Genomic DNA, 19,912 nt, shown 5'->3' with positions numbered 1-19,912 from the left:
TTCAAAATGTCTTTTCTTTCAAAAAGTCTTTAGTCACTTGTTCAACTAAATTCTGGGATCATTACATTTTCATATATATTTGTTTGTTTTTAAATGTAGGTGTTTTTGTTTTTGAAGTGGGGAAGCAATAAAGAGGTCGTCGATATCAAAACTGATATCGACGGAAATGTTGTCGATATCACTTTTGCACTGAGCTCAGTTTTGCCCAATTGACCAATGGAAATCCACGTAACATATGAAATAGCAATATTCAATGATGTGAAGGGAAACCCAGTGGTCTTGAAGTAAATTGTCTAAAATCGACTGTCAGAATAAAATGCTGGGTGACAAAATGATGTTCAACTCTGCACTTAGATGGCCTATCATAGGCTTGTAAAACTGATATGTTTTGACGTGTTATCATCGAGGCTGTTGCAGAATATGTTGTGTGCTGTCCCGGGTCCTAGCTCTGCTAATTTGTCACAAAATAACGTCATCTGATGTTATTTTCTGCACAATTTTCAGGGTGTTGGAAGCCGAGCTGAAAGAGTGACTTGCTGAAATTAAGATGTAATTGTCTGCAGAATTTCCAGAGTGTAAAAAGCTGTTATCAAGACAATTGTCATGTTATATTGTAATCTTATTCTCTGCAACATTTTTGGTGTTTGCTAGGCAATATGTTATCGACACAACTAGCAGATTGTCATGTTATAAAAAGTTATATTGTCTTGAAAACTGTCATGGTGTACTACTACCATTAACACAATTTCCAAAGTGTCCTGTTAGGTAGTGTTATTGTCAAAAGACTTAGCCGAATGTATTGTTATGATTTGTCAGAATGTTAAGTTAGGTGATGAGAATATCAATTCAGATCATGTAAAAGGAAGAATTTCATGTCAGCTGATGTCAAGACGACAAAACAATGGTGGTCCAAATTACAGGTGGCAGTGAGGTATTCATCACTTTAATGCCAATTGATGTTGCTGTGGGCACATCATCATGTAATTTTCCATTAACAGTCAAACTGTAACCGTAATGTCATGTAATGATCTGAAAGGCAGTGTAATATCATGTAGTATACTTTTCACAGCAAAATCGTCAGACCATTAATGTTAAGCAAACGCCAGCAGAGAAAGGCAAAGACAGCATAATGCGCAGAGCATAATTATTCACTTCACAGGTGTCTTATCTCACCTTGCCACCCTCCTGAAAGACGACAAACGACAAGCCAAACATGTTACTTTACATACATCAATGTACAGGTACATTTGCAGGGGGATATAACACATCATGCATTATCACTGTTTCTATGACAATTCTTCTTACGCTCTGATACTTATCCTTGGCATAATGCACTTTTCTAAAAACAGTTTCTTTGAAAGAATCTGTAAATGGCATTGTTAAGTGTAATTTCAGAGAAACTGACCATATCTTAATATGCCACTTAAAACAACTAAAGTTTTAGAATAGTTTGATTGGAAAAAAATCAGTACTTCACCACTCAGCATCATTTCATTTTGAAGGAAAACAATGTATGTAGTTTTAGTTTAGAATTAAAATGTTATTCCTCCATGTTTCAATACTCCTTTTCATATTTAGTATTCTTATACTGTAACTCTCAGAATGATGCAGTTACATTGTACTTTTTACAATAAAATTGCCACGTTATATAATTCTTTTAATCACTGGGACAATTGTCTTCAATGTACATAAAAAGTAAACCCAAAGAACACCAAATCAGTTTTCACATTGTTTGAAACTCACGCTGAAAGCAGCAATTCTTAATATATGAGAAATTAAGAAAATTTTAAGCAAGAAAACAAAAGAAAATACAAAATCTGTTTGGGATGAATAAATGTACCGTATTTGACGGACTACAAGCCGCGACTTTTTTTCCAAAAATATCGCATTGCGGCTTATAAAAAGATGCGGCTAAAATGTTACCTAAACTTGAATAGCATTCACCTAATGGAAGTCGCCGCGGATTTTCATTTCGCTGGATTAGCGATTACCGGTACTTTATTAGCTCTCTACTCAAGACTCGGCGCTTTTCTTTCTTTCGCGAATCTTCGTTTGTCAACAAGTCGTCGTGACAAGATAGCGTACAGAGAAACACCGGATGTATCAGGATCTCGCGCGCGCGAGATTTCGTTTTTTTGTGTCTCGCGATAGTCGGCAGGAGCGAGAGCCGCCATGTTGTGTTTTCGTCTGCTCGAAATGTGCGCAAAAGTCGTAAATCATCCCAAAAAAGCTTATTCCGGGCGGGACTACATGTGTGTGTTGGTTACAAATTGTGTGTGTGATATTTTTCTTCAAACTTTTTCACTTTTCTTCTTTGTTTCACTTGTTTATTCTCGGAGCCGATTTCGCCAAATACCGTACTTTCGTTTGCCTGGTTGTTTTGATTGATTGACACGATCTGATTATATTTTTTTTCGACAGCGGCTAATATAGTGACGCGGCCTAAACGTGGCTCGTCCCAATTTTTTTTTTAAAAGTCGGGGGTGCGGCTTATAAAACGATGCGTCTTGTAATCCGTCAAATGTGGGAAAAGGGAAATTAATACAACTCGCGAACATGCTTGTTTAGTTTGAAAGCAAATCTTCAAAAAGTATATTTGGGAATACCAAAATCTTCATAAACTCAACAAAATTCCACATTTCCACACACTAGAGTCCGACATTTCACAAACAGAAAGGTTCGTAGCTGACAAAATTGAACTAACTTCCATGCAAAAATAACCTAGGTAAACTTCTTGACTACAAGAGTCTACACAACACATGCAATCTATAACTAATCAGTCTAATCATTCGACTATTTTGAACCGAGTATATCCCGTTGTGACTGTCAACATGCAATTAGCCACAAGAAGTACTGCACACTTTAAATCTAAAAATGTAACTCTGCATTATAAAAAAACCCAAACCAATAAGCAGAAAAAAAGTGTTTTAATTTCTGCATCAATCTTTGCGTTAAATAGATTCAAGAAATTCTGAAAGTAATCTACAGGTGAGCAAATAAAATGAACGGAGAAAATGTAAGACATGTGATGGCAAAGAGAAAGATCATATCGGCAAAAATGGAATTTGGAAAATTTCACTGACTTTTTAGGTCAATGCTCAATGTTGGTCCATCATAAGGACTTCACACTCTGCTGACCGACCAAAAAGAGTGAGGCAAACACATCAGGCAGAGTGTTGGAAAGTGTGCAGACTTCATTTAGCTCTGAGCTTCATCAGTCCTAATCAACTCTCTAAGTGCCGAAATAATCACTACTGTTGATTGTGGGCAGTAATGGAAAGACAAGACAACATCCTCCAGTGACTGTATCACATACCAAACCAAAGAGTGTGCATCAAGCGCATATCTACAACACATTCCACAGTGCTACATCCTCCTTCCTCCACTAAATCCTCTCTCCCACCTTCTATTCTAGACTATACAGTGGAACCCCTCTTTTTGAGACACCCCCCCCCCCCCCCCCCCCCCTAGTTTTCCAGGTTTTCTGTTGTGAACGTCTCTGAATAATTACCACCATTGTAAGACTCTCTTACTTTTGAGACCCGACTTGTTGAGATTTTGGACGGTCTTCCACTGTACTACAACACCTACTGAGCTGCCTCCTACTTAACTCAGTCAAATTCTAGTCCAGACTGTTCTACAATGTCACCTGCAACTGTTTGCTACGTAACTCAGTCTCGGTACAGTCACACTGTGGCCTATCCTTGGACTCCTATTCAGGCAGCCACACTCACCTGCGGGGATTCTTGCAGCAGCAGCAGCAGCATGTCCACACCGGTGCGGTTGAGTTTGACGCCCATACGGATCTCGTTGCTGACTCCTGGGGACAACTGGGAGCGGTACGACCTCACGCAGTTACCTTCTCCTGACAGAGACATCTTCATCTGTGTGGAGAACAAAATAAGCAAATTCTGTCAACTTTTGATAAAATACCACACAAAAATAGCAGTATGACCTCCATTTTAATCCCTTGGTATCTTCATCCGTGTGGTTTCATTAACAGACCATCAAAGATTCGCGGTATGACCTCACACAGTTACCTTCTCCCGATGAGACATTGTCGTCTGTGTGGAGAACAAAACAGGCAAACTCTGTCAACTTTATTAACACATCACAAAAAAGTAGAGTATTAGTATTAATATGACATCCATTTTAACCCTTTGGGAACTTTATCTGTGTGGAGAATAAAATAAGCAACACTTCTCCAACTCTCATTGAAGGCCATGACAAATGAACCCCTTGAAAGATTTTCAAAACCACAGACAAAATTATTTAAAGATGCGATACTTTCCTTCCCGTTCAATCCACCTGCTTAATGTGCGCTTCTGGGGTGATAACGCGAGACAACTCCTGCGAGGTTCCGCCTGTTACCATTGTCTTTTTACCGTATAAAATGCACGACTTACACACGAACAATTACCAAAGCGACATGCTATTTGGGACCAATGCACGTTTTTTCCTTTCTAGTGTGATCTTGCCGCGAGGTTCCGCCTGTTACCAGCCGAAAGAAAGAAGGGACATAACCTCACCAGAACCGCCCATTATTACCATGAAACCATTTTAATTTTTTTTTTTTTTTTTTTTTTGTACACAGGATAAAGGTATTCTTCTACTTTGACATGCATAAATACTCTACTGCATAGCTTCTTTACAGAATACAGAATACAGTATTTATTGAGCCAAGTGACATTAAAAAACATTTAAAGCACAAGGAATTTAGCGTAGTGTTATGTGAACATGGTATCTAGAAATGTTTTGCTGTATTCATTTGGCAACTCATTTTTCTCAAACTGCAAAACTAATTCAGCAAATAATTCCCACATGGGAAGCGGTGCCACATACAGCATCATGATCATTTAGTCTATTCAGTGGGATGGAAGTAAATTTTTACCAAACGGAAACACTTCTGTAACTAACAGTGCCACTTTAACGTTCTTTTCTGTAAAAAAAACCATGTAGCAATCAACTCACGCTGTTTGTAATGTTGCGTGCTTCGTCGATCTTTCGTCGCAGGTCGCTGATTTTGGTGGCAATGGACAGTGCTTCACGCATGTTCTCTTGGCCTTTCTGCTTGGCGACGGGCAGGCCGGTTGTTATTTTCTGTGCTTCCTTGCGAGCCTCTTGAACTGAAAGAAAATACAAATCTTTAACTATATGAAAATTGAAAATTTTCATCTAAATTTTAATTTGATTATATACTTACCCAACTCACATCAAGCAATTTACTCCAGTTTAGTGCTAGGACGCTGAATAGCATCGCCTTGGTAACAAGGGGAGGTCACCCTAAAAAAGAGCTACCTTGACCCCTTATCATGACAAAGTCACGCGTGACTTCCTGACCTTGCCGCCATCTTTGAATCATTCAATCGAAAGCGAACATAGAAAAATTTCCCTCTTTTTTAGGAAAAAACCCCCATAAAAACCCCAAAAGCGGGGCAGGCGGGCGGGTATCAACTATGTGAGTTGGGTAAGTATATAATCAAATTAAAATTTAGATGAAAATTTTCAATTAAATTACATTCTTATCCCAACTCACATCAAGCAGAATGCTAATGAAGGAGGTGGGGAAACAAAATTCCACTTGTCCAGCCGACAATGGCTGGTAGGGAGCTACTGCCACCATGACGAGTGCTGGCCACATCTCGCAGGTAAAAGTTGATGAAAACACCCTGCGATTTCCAGTAGGCAGCGCCTAAGACCTCTGCCAGCACGCCTGAGCGGAGGACTGCCAGAGAAGTAGCCCAGGCTCTGGCTTCATGAGTTCTTGACAACTTCATAGGAAGGACAGAATGCCCAATCCCAACTTGTCTGTGCCACCACGCATACGCTTGTTTAATAAGCGTAGAGACCCATCTTACCAAAGTGACCCGCGACAAGTCCTTGCTCCTTTCAGTGTCAACTGAGATGAAGAGCAGTTTATGGTCCCTAGACCTAATGGGCGTGGTACGGGATAAGTAGCTGGTAAGAGTACGAACAGGACAATTGACCATATCAGGGTCACCAGACGCAAGAATCCTACTTAAAGGAGGAATGCGAATAACAGAGGAGGACAGACCTTGTTTTTGGTTTTGGCAAGGAACTCCGGCCGAAATCTTAAAACAAAAGAGCCATAGCTCTCAAAAGAAATATCCTTAGCCAGGCCTGAAAGAGCGTGCACCTCACCGCCTCCACTGGCAGAGGCTAACAAAACGAGGAACAAGGCTTTACAAGTCAAGTTAGCTAAGCTCGCTGAAGCTAAAGGTTCGAAATCCGAAGAGGCTAGAAACTTGAGTACCAAAAAAATAAGTCCCACGCGGGAAGAGGGGACTTAGCCTTCGTAAAACCAATCGCTGCCCCCTTAAGAACACTAGCAATTACACCGCCCAGGTTAATGCTATGCCCTAATTGCTTCAGAGTAGAAGAAATGGCTGAGCGCCTGACTCTCAAAAAAGAAGGAGCCAAGCCCTGAGCAGCCAAACACGAGAGATGATTTGCTACATGCATAGAGCGAGGTGAAGTAGCAGTAACTCCATTCTCCGAGCACCACTTTGTCCAAGCTGACCAGTGTGACGCATAAACAGTGCTGGTCGATTCCCTGTGGGCCTTTTGGACAAAGCCTAAAGTAGCGTCTGAGGAGCCAGAACGGCGCAGCGACCTAGAAAGAATGGAGGGCCGTCTGCGAGGCGAAGGAGGACGGGGAACCAATGTTGGCTGGGCCACCAAGGGGCCACCAACACCAAGCAAGGCTGTCCCCGCTCCGCCTTCCTGAGAACCTTTCCCAAGAGATGAAACGGGGGGAAAGCATAGGCTCAGACGCGACCAGTTTACTTCGAGGGCGTCTGTTTCCCTCCCCTCTGGGTCTGGAAAGGGGGAGATAAAGACCTGAAGCCTGCAGGAGAATCTTGTCACAAACAGATCGACTGTAGGCTTGCTGAAATGCCACCCAGACGTTGTAGGACCTGATGAGTCAGAGTCTACTCCGTGTGCATCGTACACTACGGGCGACTGAAGTAGTCCGCAAGAACGTTGAGTATGCCTGGGACGTACTTCGCTGACAACAGAATAAGGTGCTGGCTGCCCCAGGCAAGAATCTGACCTGACCTGACAGAAAGAGCGAGAGACAAAGTGCCTCCCTGTTTGTTGAAATAGGCCGCCATGGTCGTGTTGTCTGTGCGAACCCCAATTTATTCGTTCCTGACCATAGACAGAAACGATTGGAGTCCCAGGAAAACAGCCTCTAACTCTAGGGCATTAATGTGCCCCCCACTCTGCGTCTCGTTCCACAGACCTGACGCAGTGTGAACAGAAAGATGGGCACCCCAGCCCTCCATAGACGCGTCTGTGAACAGAAACTCGTCCGGGGGGGGGGCAAACGAGATTGGCACTCCCTGTGAAATCCCAGGGAGCAGCCACTGCCTCGTTGTGTGCCGAAACCAGCTTTCAAGAGAGACTACTGTCTCCCAGCCCTGAAGAGAAGGCTTCCACAGCGAACTCAGGGCAGCCTGAAATGGCCGCTTGTGGACTCTGCCTAAGGGCACAAGAGTGGCCATCGATTCCATTTGGCCAAGAAGAGAGGTCAGAACACGTACAGCCGCTCTCTTTATCAAGGACAGAGTACGAAACAGACTTTGCAACCTGTCCACCCTTCTCTGTGAAGGGCGTACCCGCCAATCGACGGTGTATGTCTTTGCGTGTGGAAGAAAAACAACCCCAATGCTAAAATATAAAATTTCAAAAATAAATTTTGATTTAATTAATATACTTACCAACTCACATAGATAGCATTAACTTCAGTTAAAGTGCTAGGACACTGAACTACGCTTCACCCCAAAGGGGAAGCAACCCCCTAAAAAAGAACGGCCTTGACCTATAACCCAAGCTATACAAGAGTCGAGGTCATACCGTCACGTGACCTATCACGCGTGACTCAACCGCCGCCATGTTGAAAGCTCACTCCCATTGAAGAGATCTGTTCATTTTTAGGGAAACCCTAAGCAATAACTTCGTTTTGCGATAAGACATTGAAGCACTCTTACATGGCAACATGGGGAAATAATTCTGAAACAAAAACCGTATGCCATATAAGGCATGGTCCTTGGTGGTTATTTCACTACCGGTGTACTGCGCCTGCGCAGGATGTATACCGGTGAACCTCATTCCGTATTGAAAAACATACCCCTTTAAAAAATTTGCGGGGCAGGCTGGGAGGGAATTCAGTATGTGAGTTGGTAAGTATATTAATTAAATCAAAATTTATTTTTGAAATTTTATATTAAATTACATATTCTTACGCAACTCACATAGATAGCAGATTGCTAATTTAGGTGGTGGGCAAATGAACTCACAGTTAACATCTTGCAAGTATCTGGCCTGTAGCTACAATAGCTGGCAAACCGAAATTTCTGTTCTGCCGAGCACCAGATACGTCCCCAGGAAAACATAAAAAGACATCTTCTGCAAAAGATGTCTAGTAGATGTGTACTAAAATAGCGGGTACTTAAAAAACCCAGCCGATAGAAACTCATGACTACGTCCTTGAACGTTCAATGAGCTGCATTCATGACTTATGTAAGTCTCTCAGACTTGAGAACAGGTAAAGAAGAGGCCTACACTCTGACCTCTTGAGCCCGTGCTGCCTGAAAAGGGAGGACTGACTGCCCCCCCCCCTTTTTTCTTGCCACCACTGTAGGCATGCCTAATCAATGTGGCAGTCCATTTAGTTAAGGTTGACTTCACTAAATCATTGCCTCTAGAAGAGGCTAATTTTGTCAAGGATTAAACAATCCGAACTCAAAACCTCCAAAACTAGGAGCAAGTCCCAAGTCGGGACTGGAGATTTGCTTTCAGCCAACCAAAGGGAGGTTCCCTTTAATCACACTGGCTACAAAGAACCCAAGTGAAAATATTTTGCGACCTAGCTGTGTCAGTGCAACTGACATCACATAAAGTCTTAATTCAGAGACGTGGGAGAAAATTCGGAAAGCCAGGATAGATGGTTCGCCACCCGCATTGAACGGAGAGAAGTGGAGTTCTTTCCGTTAATATACGCCATTAGTTCCAAGCCAGTCAAAGTGACACAAAAGCGAAGACGCTGAACCCCTAAGAAATCTCTAGACCAGATCCAGAGTTGGGGCAGAAGCCCCTGAGCGTCTCAATGATTCCCGTACAGTAGACACCCGTGTGGCTCGAGTGTAAAAAACGGCGCCCTCTTGCCAGCCTAAAGGACTGGCAACCAAGATTGAATGGGCCCATAATGTGCGACCAACAGGCCGCTCAAAGTAAAGTCTGGAGTATTATCCGGGAACAGGGAGACGAACATTTAGCAGAAGGTGATAGTACCAAGAGGCAAAACTTCTATCAGCGGCTTCTCCAAATTCACCAGAAGGAGTAGAAGCGCGTAGTGAGATAGAGTCCAATCCGAGTGGGCATTCTTGGCCGACTGACTAGAGTCTGCCAATACATAGAGCCTCTCAGAAAGGTACTTCACTGCTAATAAGATCTCGTGGTGGTAAAAACCACATCAAAACCTCGCATGCTCGCTGAGGCAGTGATAGGGAGCGAGATGCCACCCCCTGCTTATTGAGATAAAAGACCACTGTGGTGTTGTCTGATTGAATCAACACATGTTCTCCCCTGACAAGGGGAAAGAATTCCACAAGAGACAGAACTGCTTCGCTGGTGGAGAGAGAACCAACGGGAACGCCCTGCATGAGCAGTGGTGTGAGAATCCAAAGATTGGTTGTGTCTGTGAACCAGACAGGAAAAGACACTAACATGTTCCAGCTCTTCATTTGATTGCTTAGAAAACGAAACCAGAGCCCTGAAGATCTGAATTAGATAAAAAGTAGCCACTTCCGATCTATTTTGTATATCCAAAGGTGGAAGTAAACATAGGCACGATCTATAAGTGACCCAACAGGAAGGGCCCCAGTGCCTCCCTCAATCTTCTTCTTTTCGATCGCCGATCACACTTGGAGTCCAGATCTTGAGATATAATTAGTGGTCCTCTGCAGCGCAGCCACTGGCCCGTACAGCTTGTTGTGCAGGGACTCCGGCAATGGCCAGATTTCCTCTCTCAGCACCTGGTGGCTCCTGCAGTCTCGTAGGATGTGGGCCGTGTCCTGCTCTGCTTCCCCACAAGAACACATGGGGGAGGGCACAACATGCAGCTTCTTGTGGAGATGCTGGTTAAGTCTGTTGTGTCCCGTTCTCAGGCGGAAGATGACCACCTGCTGTGGTCTGGATAGCAGGTGGTAGCTGTCCTGTGGCTGGGGCGTCCTGTGCAGAGACTTAATGATGGTCTTCATCTCTGTCAGGCTCACAGGGTTGTTCTCTTGCTCATCTTCTGCACCCAGCTTTGCCATCCTGTCCGCCTCTTCGTTTCCTTGTACACCACAGTGGGAGGGGATCCATTGCAGTACTGTCCTCAGGCTCTTGATGTTGTGTAGAGCGTGTTCCAGCTGAGGCAGTTTGCTACTGGTCATTGCTTGTAGTACTGACAGAGCGTCAGTCAGGAAGACCACCTGGTTGTCATGGTTGACTCTGTCGTTGATGGTGTATGCTGCATGGATCAGTGCCTGTACCTCAGCTCTGTAGTTTGTACAGTGGAGGCCTGTTGGTATAGCCTCTGCTTGCCTCTCTCCACTGGGGTACTGGACATACACCCCCGCTCCTCCATTTTTGACGGCCTCTGTGGCTGACCCATCAGTATACACCCGTATCCATGCTTCTTGGGGGTACCTTTCTTCAAGCATGGCAAGAGTCAGGGCTTTTTTCGTCACATTGCTCTGCTCGTCCTTTGTTGTGAGGTAGGGGACACTGGTCTGTATGTCCAGGTTTCCTTGTCTGTCTTCCCAGGGTGGGGCGTCAAGGGAGAAAGATGGTGGCTCCACTAGCTCTGGCATCTCTGTCTGATGTTTCTTCTGCAAAGCCCTTGCCTCAAGAGCGAAGCTTGATCTTTTCAGCCTGCCTGAGGACATCTTCTTGAGTCTGTCACTCATTGGATGGTCATGAGTGCACTGGTACTTGGTGGCTTGTACCATTGTTTTGCAGTCTCGCCTTTTGCTCAGTGGAGGAATGCCAGTCACCTGTTCCATCTTCTGAATGGGTGTTGATTTCATTGCGCCCGTGATGATTCTCAGCGCTTGGTTCTGTACTTTGTCTAGGGCCTGCTGGTGTGTCTTGGCTGCTGTTGCCCAAGAGCTTGATCCGTACTCGAGGTGTGCCTCCCTCAATAAAGTGGGAGTTCTAATCGCCCCTCCAGCCGTTGTGGGAAAACACAGAGGCAGAGAGAAGAGTGGAGCCGAACGCTAAGACTCCAGTTGACAAGCGCCAAGAGTATGCATGAAAGCGTGCTATTGTTTGCCCACTGAACCCTACCGCTAAATCGCCTCGAGGAGATAAGTGGTGGGTATTTGGCAACGTGCCATGCCGAGAAGAAGATAAAAAACCAAAGCTGAGAACGGCCAGCTTAGCGCTTTTCTCTGATAAGAGAAGCCGAGGCCTGCCGTGGGCTTTTCCTTTTGCTGTGAGATTCTCTCTGTCAGAGAAGAGTCCGCGTGCAAAGAAGAGGATTCGCAAAGAAAACCCTCGAGCAAGGAAGAGATTTAAGTCTCACCGACAGAACAATACTGTCGGCCGAGGCCTTTTCCCAGACGAACAGCAAAGCTAAACCCTTTGTATATGTGTCCCGACAGAACACAAAGGCATCCCGTGAGTACGAAACCGCACAAGGGAAAGAACGAATCAACGTCTTGTACCAAGACGCGGATAACAGACAGAAGAGCGGCCACAATCTTCCACAGCCAGGAGATCATTGTTCTTGAAAACAGACAGTTTCTCCTTGCTATGAACATTAAGATGTATGATCGACAAGTACGGTGCAACCGGAAGCGGTTCCGTAGTACGAAGAAAAGAATAAACTAAGTTCTTAGGCTTGGTGTAACCTAGGCCTACGGATATCGCTCAGCGAGTGAAGCGTTACTTGCGCGGGTGACGCAAGCGAAAGCGACGCCGCAACGCTGCCCACAAAGGAAGTGATGGAAAAGGAGAATCATATGAGAAAACTTCCACAAGGTCAAATTCTAGAGCCAGACAAGAAAGCGTCCCTGCGTGTGTAAACCGCATGTGCATAAAACCGTGCCGCAACAGACATTGTTCGGCTGAAACCTTAGCCAAAGAGGCCAGGAGTATGAGGACGTCTTTCACGCTAGAGTCGTTTCGAAAATCGAAAGGATTCAACGACACCGCGACCGACCGCGAAAGAGATCGAAGAAGTGTCTCTGAAAGAGACGCAAGTTCCAACGAGTATCTTCCCGTCTCCTCCAAACCAAGTAATGCGCCTTCAGAGTAAGCACAAGTTTTGTCCAGACGATAGACATCCTCCCTGAGATTAGCCAACTCCGGAGTGACCGGAAGCGGTGCACTCGGCAAAGCGTAAGCCTCAATAAGACTGTGATGACGACGGGAGAGAGCAAACTTGCGTGAATGAAACGAAGTGCTCGCTTCCGTAACTGGTCTGAGGCAAGCCATGGCTGAGCAGCATCAGGAGCCTGACCGTGTGCAGCCAGTAAAGGCACAGTATCCACAGGCAAGCTATTCTCAGAACCCGAAGTTCTAGCCAGCACCTTGGAAAGTTCGTAAGCAACAGAAGGAGACTCGCTAAAACGATATCCCTGAACTTCCGTTAAAGCAGGGCGGAAATCACCCACCACTGAGGGTGGTGGTGCCGCAGAGCTTGTCATAGCTGTCACCCCTTCAGCGAAGTACTTGGCAGACACCTGAGCTGCAGTAACCATAGCTGGTTAAAGTTTGAGTGACAACTTGACATCAACTTCCTCCTCAGAAACTGAGTGAGAATCGTCGAACTCCGAATCTGCTGAGGTGGACCGTGAAATTCGCTTGTGACTAGCTGCGTCACTAAAACGATCCACCACAGGCGAGGCTGATTGCAAAACGGAAGAACCGTGCAAAGCCTGCCCGAAAGCAGCTTCCTGCCCAAAAGGAGGAAGTTGAGACATGTACACATTCACCGAGACATAAAAGTCTGCCCGTGAGTACATCTGTCTCGTTGTCCGGTGTCGACCCCCCGTGAGTTCCGCCTCTTAAAAAGAGCGATAGCCTCCGGGAGAGTCGAACTTTCACTCCCCAGCCTCAGCGGGGGAGCTACTAGTTCCGGCCCAACTTGTTGTCCGGTGTTGACCCCCCGTGAGTTCCGCCTCTTAAAAAAGAGCGATAGCCTCCGGGAAAGTCAAACTTTCACCCCCCAGCCACGGCGGGGGGGCTACTAGTTCCGGCCCAACTTGAACACTTTCACCAGAGAACCTGGCTACCGGTGAACTTGACTAACCTGTAGAGCGTGAAAGCTCCTCGTATGAAGTAAACACACTCCTCTGCGTGCGCGTCAGCCGAAGTGACTGTGCATGAAGGCGGAACCTCGATGCGTGACAAAAAACCACGTCGCCCACTCCCGCCGGGAGCGAGCGCAAACTCGACGAAAGGTAACATGTTATACATTTGGGTCGAAAACATCTCACAAAGGGAAGAAAAACCATCTTTAACACAAGTATTCTTTCCCACTGCGTTTGCCTTTGGCTGAAGTAACCTAAATTTAACCTGCTTCAGCACCGGCATGATAGTACTTATAGGGTCCGAAATTTAACAGACATTCTTTCTTTCTTCTTAATATGGTGTTTAAAGCCATATGTACTCGATGACTATAAACGCTAATTGCTTTACCCACAGCTGGAGACATGCTAAATTAAGTTCCCTGCAAGATATTGTGGTCTAGGACCTCTTAAATGTTGAGATATTAGAATTTATTTTGATCTAGATCGTCCTATTTATCTAGATCTGCCAACAGAGGTAGCGTTGACGCAAGGGAAAAACCTCCGCGTCTTTGTTGACATCCTCACTTTCAGAGGCTAGAACAAGCTGTAATACATGTAAATGGTCCGCGCATGGCAACATATCGTCATTACATGGTCCTATGATGCGTTTGACATCGATTATGGGCAAACTACACTTTGTAAACACGGGAGCGCGTACATATGCCTTTAACGTCGTTTTCAACCATTCAAGGTTATTTAACAGACGTAGTAGTAAAACAGAAAAGGTAGTGCCTTTGCCTTTCTCTTTATGCGAAACTTAATAGGAGAAACCTCAGCAGCTACTGACTAGTCTGTGGTTTCTAATTCTCCTTGTCAGCCATTGCTGACAAAAAACCAGTCTGAGTTATGATATTGATAAACAACAACCAGACCGAACAACGGAGAAAGAAACAAACGCAAGCAAAAGCGAACAAATTAGAACGAGCTCACCCAGACTTGTGCATGAGAAGCAGGGACCTGTAGACGGGGTGAAACACTGTCCAGAAGACAGTCGGCTCAAAGCCTGCAGCGTAGTGTAAAAAGCGTCCGAGCTACTCGGTGCTGAAATGGGAGTGAGCTTTCAACATGGCGGCGGTTGAGTCACGCGTGATAGGTCACGTGACGGTATGACCTCGACTCTTGTATAGCTTGGGTTATAGGTCAAGGCCGTTCTTTTTTAGGGGGTTGCTTCCCCTTTGGGGTGAAGCGTAGTTCAGTGTCCTAGCACTTTAACTGAAGTTAATGCTATCTATGTGAGTTGCGTAAGAATATGTAATTTAAACGTCTGTGCCAAACCTAGGCTTAGCCACATGATGGTGTTTAGTTCTTTCCGTAACCTCTTAGAAAGAAAAGCTGAAACTAAGGAATTCCTGCGAGTCCTTTGTGCTGCGCAGCGAAAGTAGCTGACAGAAGCCACTGCCTCAAGAGGTAGGCTTAGCCGGAAAAGTTCCGACTGAGAGGTTACGAGCAATGGCTCAGTGAGCCTAAAAATTTAGTCAGAATGTGAGCCCATAATTTGGACATGTTCTGGCGACTTGTCAGAAACCAAAGCTTATGACCCTGATGAGAAAGCGCAATTCCGTAAGCCGTAAAAGCCGAGAAAGTTTTAACAGCTTGCCTTGTTTTTCACCACAGAGGCAAAAAACAAAAATTGAGGCCTTAGCAACTTCACCCTAGAAGGTGAAAAATAAGAGGTATGCCGCACCAAAGATGGGCGTACATACCGCGAAGCTGCCTAAGGCAGAGGGTTTAACCCAATGTGTGTTTGCTTAGCTCCGTATCTTGCCTAAATAAAGGCCAAATGTGGCCAGCCGACGCAGATCACAGCTTCTCCCAGAAGATGAACCACAAAAAGCAAAGAGCGGAGTAGATCCGCCTCTTGTTTGCAACCTGAGCCAAGCAATGTGCCAAGAAAAGCGCTGGGAGGCTCCGCTGTTCAAAAGACTTTAGCCAAAGCAGCTAGAAGCGACATGACATCCTTCTCCCGTGCGTCACGACGCAACTCGAAGTTAACAAGAGCAGAGAAGATAGAGCTCTATAAAAAAATCTTGCAAAGTTTCCTAAACAGAGGATAACTTGAAAAGATCATGTGCTTATTCCCCCAGAGACAAGAAAGAGGACTCAGTATAACATACTGTTCTACTGTAGCCGTCTTCCCTACCAGAATAGTGACAACTTTCTCTACCGCATCGTCACGAAACCTGAATGGGTCTAATGACGACGCGATCAATCTCGACAGAGATCTCTGCAAAGTCTCAGAGAGAGACGATAACTCAAGCAAGCGTAAGCCAGTTACTCCAAAGACAATATGTGATAACCGGCAAGGTGCTGACTTTCTTTTGTGCATTGTTGATGGTGAATGCATGTTAATTTACTTTTAATATACTTTCTTATGTGATAACCAATGTGCTATATTTTCTCAGGACAAAGAACAAATGTTTTTTTTGGAATGTTTTATGTATGTTATTATTACGGACACAAACGCTCAGCAATGTAATTTCTCTTTTAGAGATTAATAAAGTTATTGTATTGTATTGTATTGTATTGTATTGTAAGACAAAAGAGAATTCTCCGAAAACGGGACTACTCTGTCTCTGCTGTATCATCTTGCCTAAGGACTGCAAGTTCCGGAAAAGTGGAACGAGGCAAGGCAAACGAGCCAATCAAATTGACTGAATTATGCAGCAGTGTAAACCTCTTATTAGCCAAACCAGCAGGCAAAGCTGAGGCTAAAAACAAAGAAGCACGGTAAGGCTGCGCTGAATCAGGAGCCAGACCTTGTGCTGTTAACCACGGTACAGCGTGAAACGCACCGCCGTACTGCCCAGTAGTCAGTAGCATAGACAGCTCAAACGCTACCAACGGGAATTTCCGAAAACGGGAATTTCCGAAAACTGAACTGCTGTTTCCGTCCTTCGCAGAACGGGAATCCCCCAAAGCGGAAGGAGGTTGGGCAACAAGCCTACAAGTGTTGCCGCACCCTCCTCGAACTACCTTGAAGTAACTTCCGCCGCCAAAGCCAGTGCTAGCGGAAGTTCAACCAGTACACGGAAGTTGGCATCTTTGTCAACCTGAACAGAAGCACCAAAATCCGACTCATAATCCCGCACATCCGTGCAACAAGGCAACGAACTTCCGCCCTGACTACAATAGTCAGGCGAAGCGTCACCCAGAAGAGACGACACACGAGGGATGCGATACCCAAGCAGTGTGTCCCTAGGGACTGCTTTCCTGCCCAGAGGGCGGAAGCGGGGAATGTCACCCCCTCCTCAAAATACCGTGAAGCCACTTCCTCCGCTAAAGCCAGAGCTTGCGGAAGCTTAGTCGGTATGCGGAAGTTGACATCTTCGTCACCCTGGACGGAAGTGCCAAAATCCGACTCGTAGTCCCTCACTTCCGTGAAGTCAGGCAAGACACTTCCGCCGTGACTACCATAGTCCGACGAAGTGTCGCCCGGGAAGAGACGCCCACGAGGGATTTTATACCCAAGCGGTACGTCCCTAGGGACTGCTTCCTGCCCGAAAGGCGGAAGCGGGGAAAGCTATGAAAGCTGTGCTGCCGCACCCACTGTTCCTCTAGGGAGTGTAGGAGGACGCACTTCCCCTGTTCGGTCAGAGACCGAACGCGTGTCTGGGCTTTTCCCTCGATCTAGACGTTCACTCAATCGGAACGACGTAAACCTAGGGCCTAAGCTTTCGCGCACACGAACCGGTGTGGCTACTCTCTCCAAACACGCACTTCGTTTTGGCCGGAGAACCCGGTTACTGGCGAAGTATAAATACCTTGATCGTCGTCAGTCCAAGAGGCCTGGGAACGCAGCAGGGAAACACCACGGCTGCCCTCAAACGAGGCGTGAACGTCGGCGGACGTAAAAGTGGAGGAAGGCGGAACACACACCCTGGCAAGGGAACGCACACCTCCCACACCGGAAGGCAAAGACACATCTCAGCCTTGGTAGACGAAAACTCGGCTGAAAGAGAGGATATCTAAGCACTCAAGGAGTGCAAAATAGCATAAACATCCAGCTTCTCGCTAACAGGGCCTGAACCGGACAAGACCGGCGAAGCAGCTGAAGGCAAACTAGGCATAGCCGGAGAATTAGGTAAGTCTATCGCACATCAAACGAGGATTTAGTCAAGGATCTGTGACTTTAATCAAAGCTTAACATGCCGAACTCTACGACTTACGAGAAGGCTTCTTTGTGGGAGAAGGCTCGGCCACCAACTTAGCATTTCCTTATCCGACATGGCGAACGGAAAAAATGTAAACAAAGCTAAGTATTCGACCAAACCTAAGTCACAAAACAATAACAAACGACAAAAAAGCTCACCCAAACACACAGTAGGAGCAGAGGGACCGTGTGCAAGTACCAAGGCAGGGTCTGACAAAGGCAGAAGTCAGACAAACCGGCTGAAAGCCGGAGCAAAATCAAAACACGTCTGTAGACACAGATCGCTGGAGAGTGAATGATTCAAAGATGGCGGCAAGGTCAGGAAGTCACGCGTGACTTTGTCATGATAAGGGGTCAAGGTAGCTCTTTTTTAGGGTGACCTCCCCTTGTTACCAAGGCGATGCTATTCAGCGTCCTAGCACTAAACTGGAGTAAATTGCTTGATGTGAGTTGGGATAAGAATGTAATTTAATACATGTACACAACTTTAATCCTAAGAAAACACAGCTTTTTAACAGTCAGAAAATACACATCTTCAACAGTAAGAAAAAAAAAACCCATCTTTAATAATAATAATAATAAAACATTCTTTTATAGCGCTGTTCACCGCCGAATGGTAGTCTCTCACTTTAACTGTAAGCAAATGCAAAATACATGTATCATGCTAGCAAAACAAAAAAGAAGAAGTTAAAAATAGAACAGAAACTGCCAGTTACTTTAGGTAGATAATTTAAGTCAAGAAGTAACCATAGTCGTTTGATGGAAGAAGAACAACCTGGCAGCATCAAACAAACGGGAACTCACCATTACATTGCAGATCAGTGGTTGGCCTTGACATGGCCCCAAGAAACCAAAACTCTACTTTGTGACCCCAAGTTATAAGACAGTTTTTTCTAACATTTTTAAAGTTGTTAGACAGAGGTTCATGCTCGTAAATAAAAAAAAGTTTAAAAATAAAGAAGATCAGAAATCAGTTCTAACAATTCTTGTCGACGTTGCGTATGATAGCGTTGATATCAAAGTCCTCCAGCTGTTTGAGTTTGGGCAGCAGATCTGTGTTGATGCCGTGCTGGATGTCCGTCACCGTCTTGTTTGCTTCGTTCGCACGCTCCACGGCCTGGTCCACTTTTCGCACAATGTCATTAAGGCGACCTCTAAAACCTGCATGACAGAAATGGATACCAAACAAAAGGCAGAAAAGTCAAAACCTGACACACAAAAATCACAGATGGAGTTAACAAGAAATGTCTGGTGCTTCACTGGTTAAAATGTGAAAATACTAAAAATTCAATTCATCAACTGAGCAGAGCTAAAGATCACAGTGTTTCCCTGCAAATATTTACGTTTAGGTTGACCGCATACAGCAGCTGAACTGTGTAGAATACTGCTATCTCACATATCATTCATCGTCACAGCCATGCTCGAAGCATACAAAAGGTAGAATTGATTTCAACAACAAGAGTAATATTTATTCCGTTTCTGACTTCACCAAGATGGAAGGGTGAGCATTCTTGTATGAGAGTAACTCCGTCAAAGGGCAGTAATTACATACACACTGTGTTAATACACTACAAACGGCTGGCTCGATTAAGCTCCTTATAACCAGTTTATAAAATGGTCAGTACAATTTCTACCAAAAATTATAAACTGTTAACACCTGAGTGAAAACAATGGATACAAAAACTCACACAGATCTAGAATGCCTGCAGTCTCTTGTTCTTTCACACAAAACGGTCAAAACCTCAATGAAAAAAACACGCAATACCAGAAATCCCAAAGAACTATCAAAACCTGAATAAAAAACATAATATCAAAAATCACATAATTGTGAAAGCCTGAGTAAAAAACAAGCTAGGATACCAAAAGTAATGCAAAACCTTCGGTGAAAAAGACTTAAAATTTGGTGATACTTACAGGGCTGAATAGGGAAAAAGCAAAGTTGACTATGGAGTGGACATAGTTTATGTAGTAATCATGTCATGTCAAGTAATGGGACGTTTATTTTCTCACCTTGTGGCATTCTATTCAGACCATCGAGTAGCATGGCCAGTAGATCTGCTGCAGCCTTGTGTTTATCCTCCGTCTCACTGAAGTCTGTCTTCACCCTGCCCAGCTCCTTTGCCAGATCTGACAAAAATAAAGGAAGTTGGGAAAATGTTTGTAGTCAGTTGGTTTTTATGTGTGTGTGTGTGTGTGTGTGTGTGTGTGTGTGTGTGTGTGTGTGTGTGTGTGAGTGTGTGTGTGTGTGTGTGTGTGTGAGTGTGTGTGTGTGCACATGTGTATGTATGCATGTGTGTATTTGTGTGTGTATGTATGCATGTACCTGTAGGTGTATGTACGTGCATGAGTGCATGTGTGTGCAGGCAGGCATGCATGCGTGTGTGCATGCATGTGT

The 19,912-nt window shown here is 44.9% G+C and overlaps 1 protein-coding gene across 3 annotated transcripts in view; it reads right to left on the bottom strand.

The window, feature by feature from the left end:
• LOC138966814 (laminin subunit alpha-2-like) overlaps positions 1-19,912 on the bottom strand; it is a 242,658-nt gene that overhangs the window by 39,748 nt on the left and 182,998 nt on the right. For 2 of the 3 annotated variants that reach the window (XM_070339159.1, XM_070339161.1), the window contains 5 exons: positions 19,528-19,644; positions 18,499-18,678; positions 4,972-5,126; positions 3,735-3,884; positions 1,174-1,185 (listed from right to left, as the gene is read on the bottom strand). In XM_070339159.1, coding sequence (XP_070195260.1) covers positions 1,174-1,185; positions 3,735-3,884; positions 4,972-5,126; positions 18,499-18,678; positions 19,528-19,644 — 614 coding nt within the window. The remainder of the gene's footprint in view (positions 1-1,173; positions 1,186-3,734; positions 3,885-4,971; positions 5,127-18,498; positions 18,679-19,527; positions 19,645-19,912) is intronic. The other variant, XM_070339160.1, reaches the window with a different exon arrangement.

The sequence above is a fragment of the Littorina saxatilis genome, linkage group LG5 (assembly GCF_037325665.1).
Source record: "Littorina saxatilis isolate snail1 linkage group LG5, US_GU_Lsax_2.0, whole genome shotgun sequence".
NCBI classification, from domain to species: Eukaryota; Metazoa; Mollusca; class Gastropoda; order Littorinimorpha; family Littorinidae; genus Littorina; species Littorina saxatilis.
The sequence above is the reverse complement of the archived record's forward strand: the minus strand, read 5'-3'. Positions and strand labels throughout refer to the sequence as shown.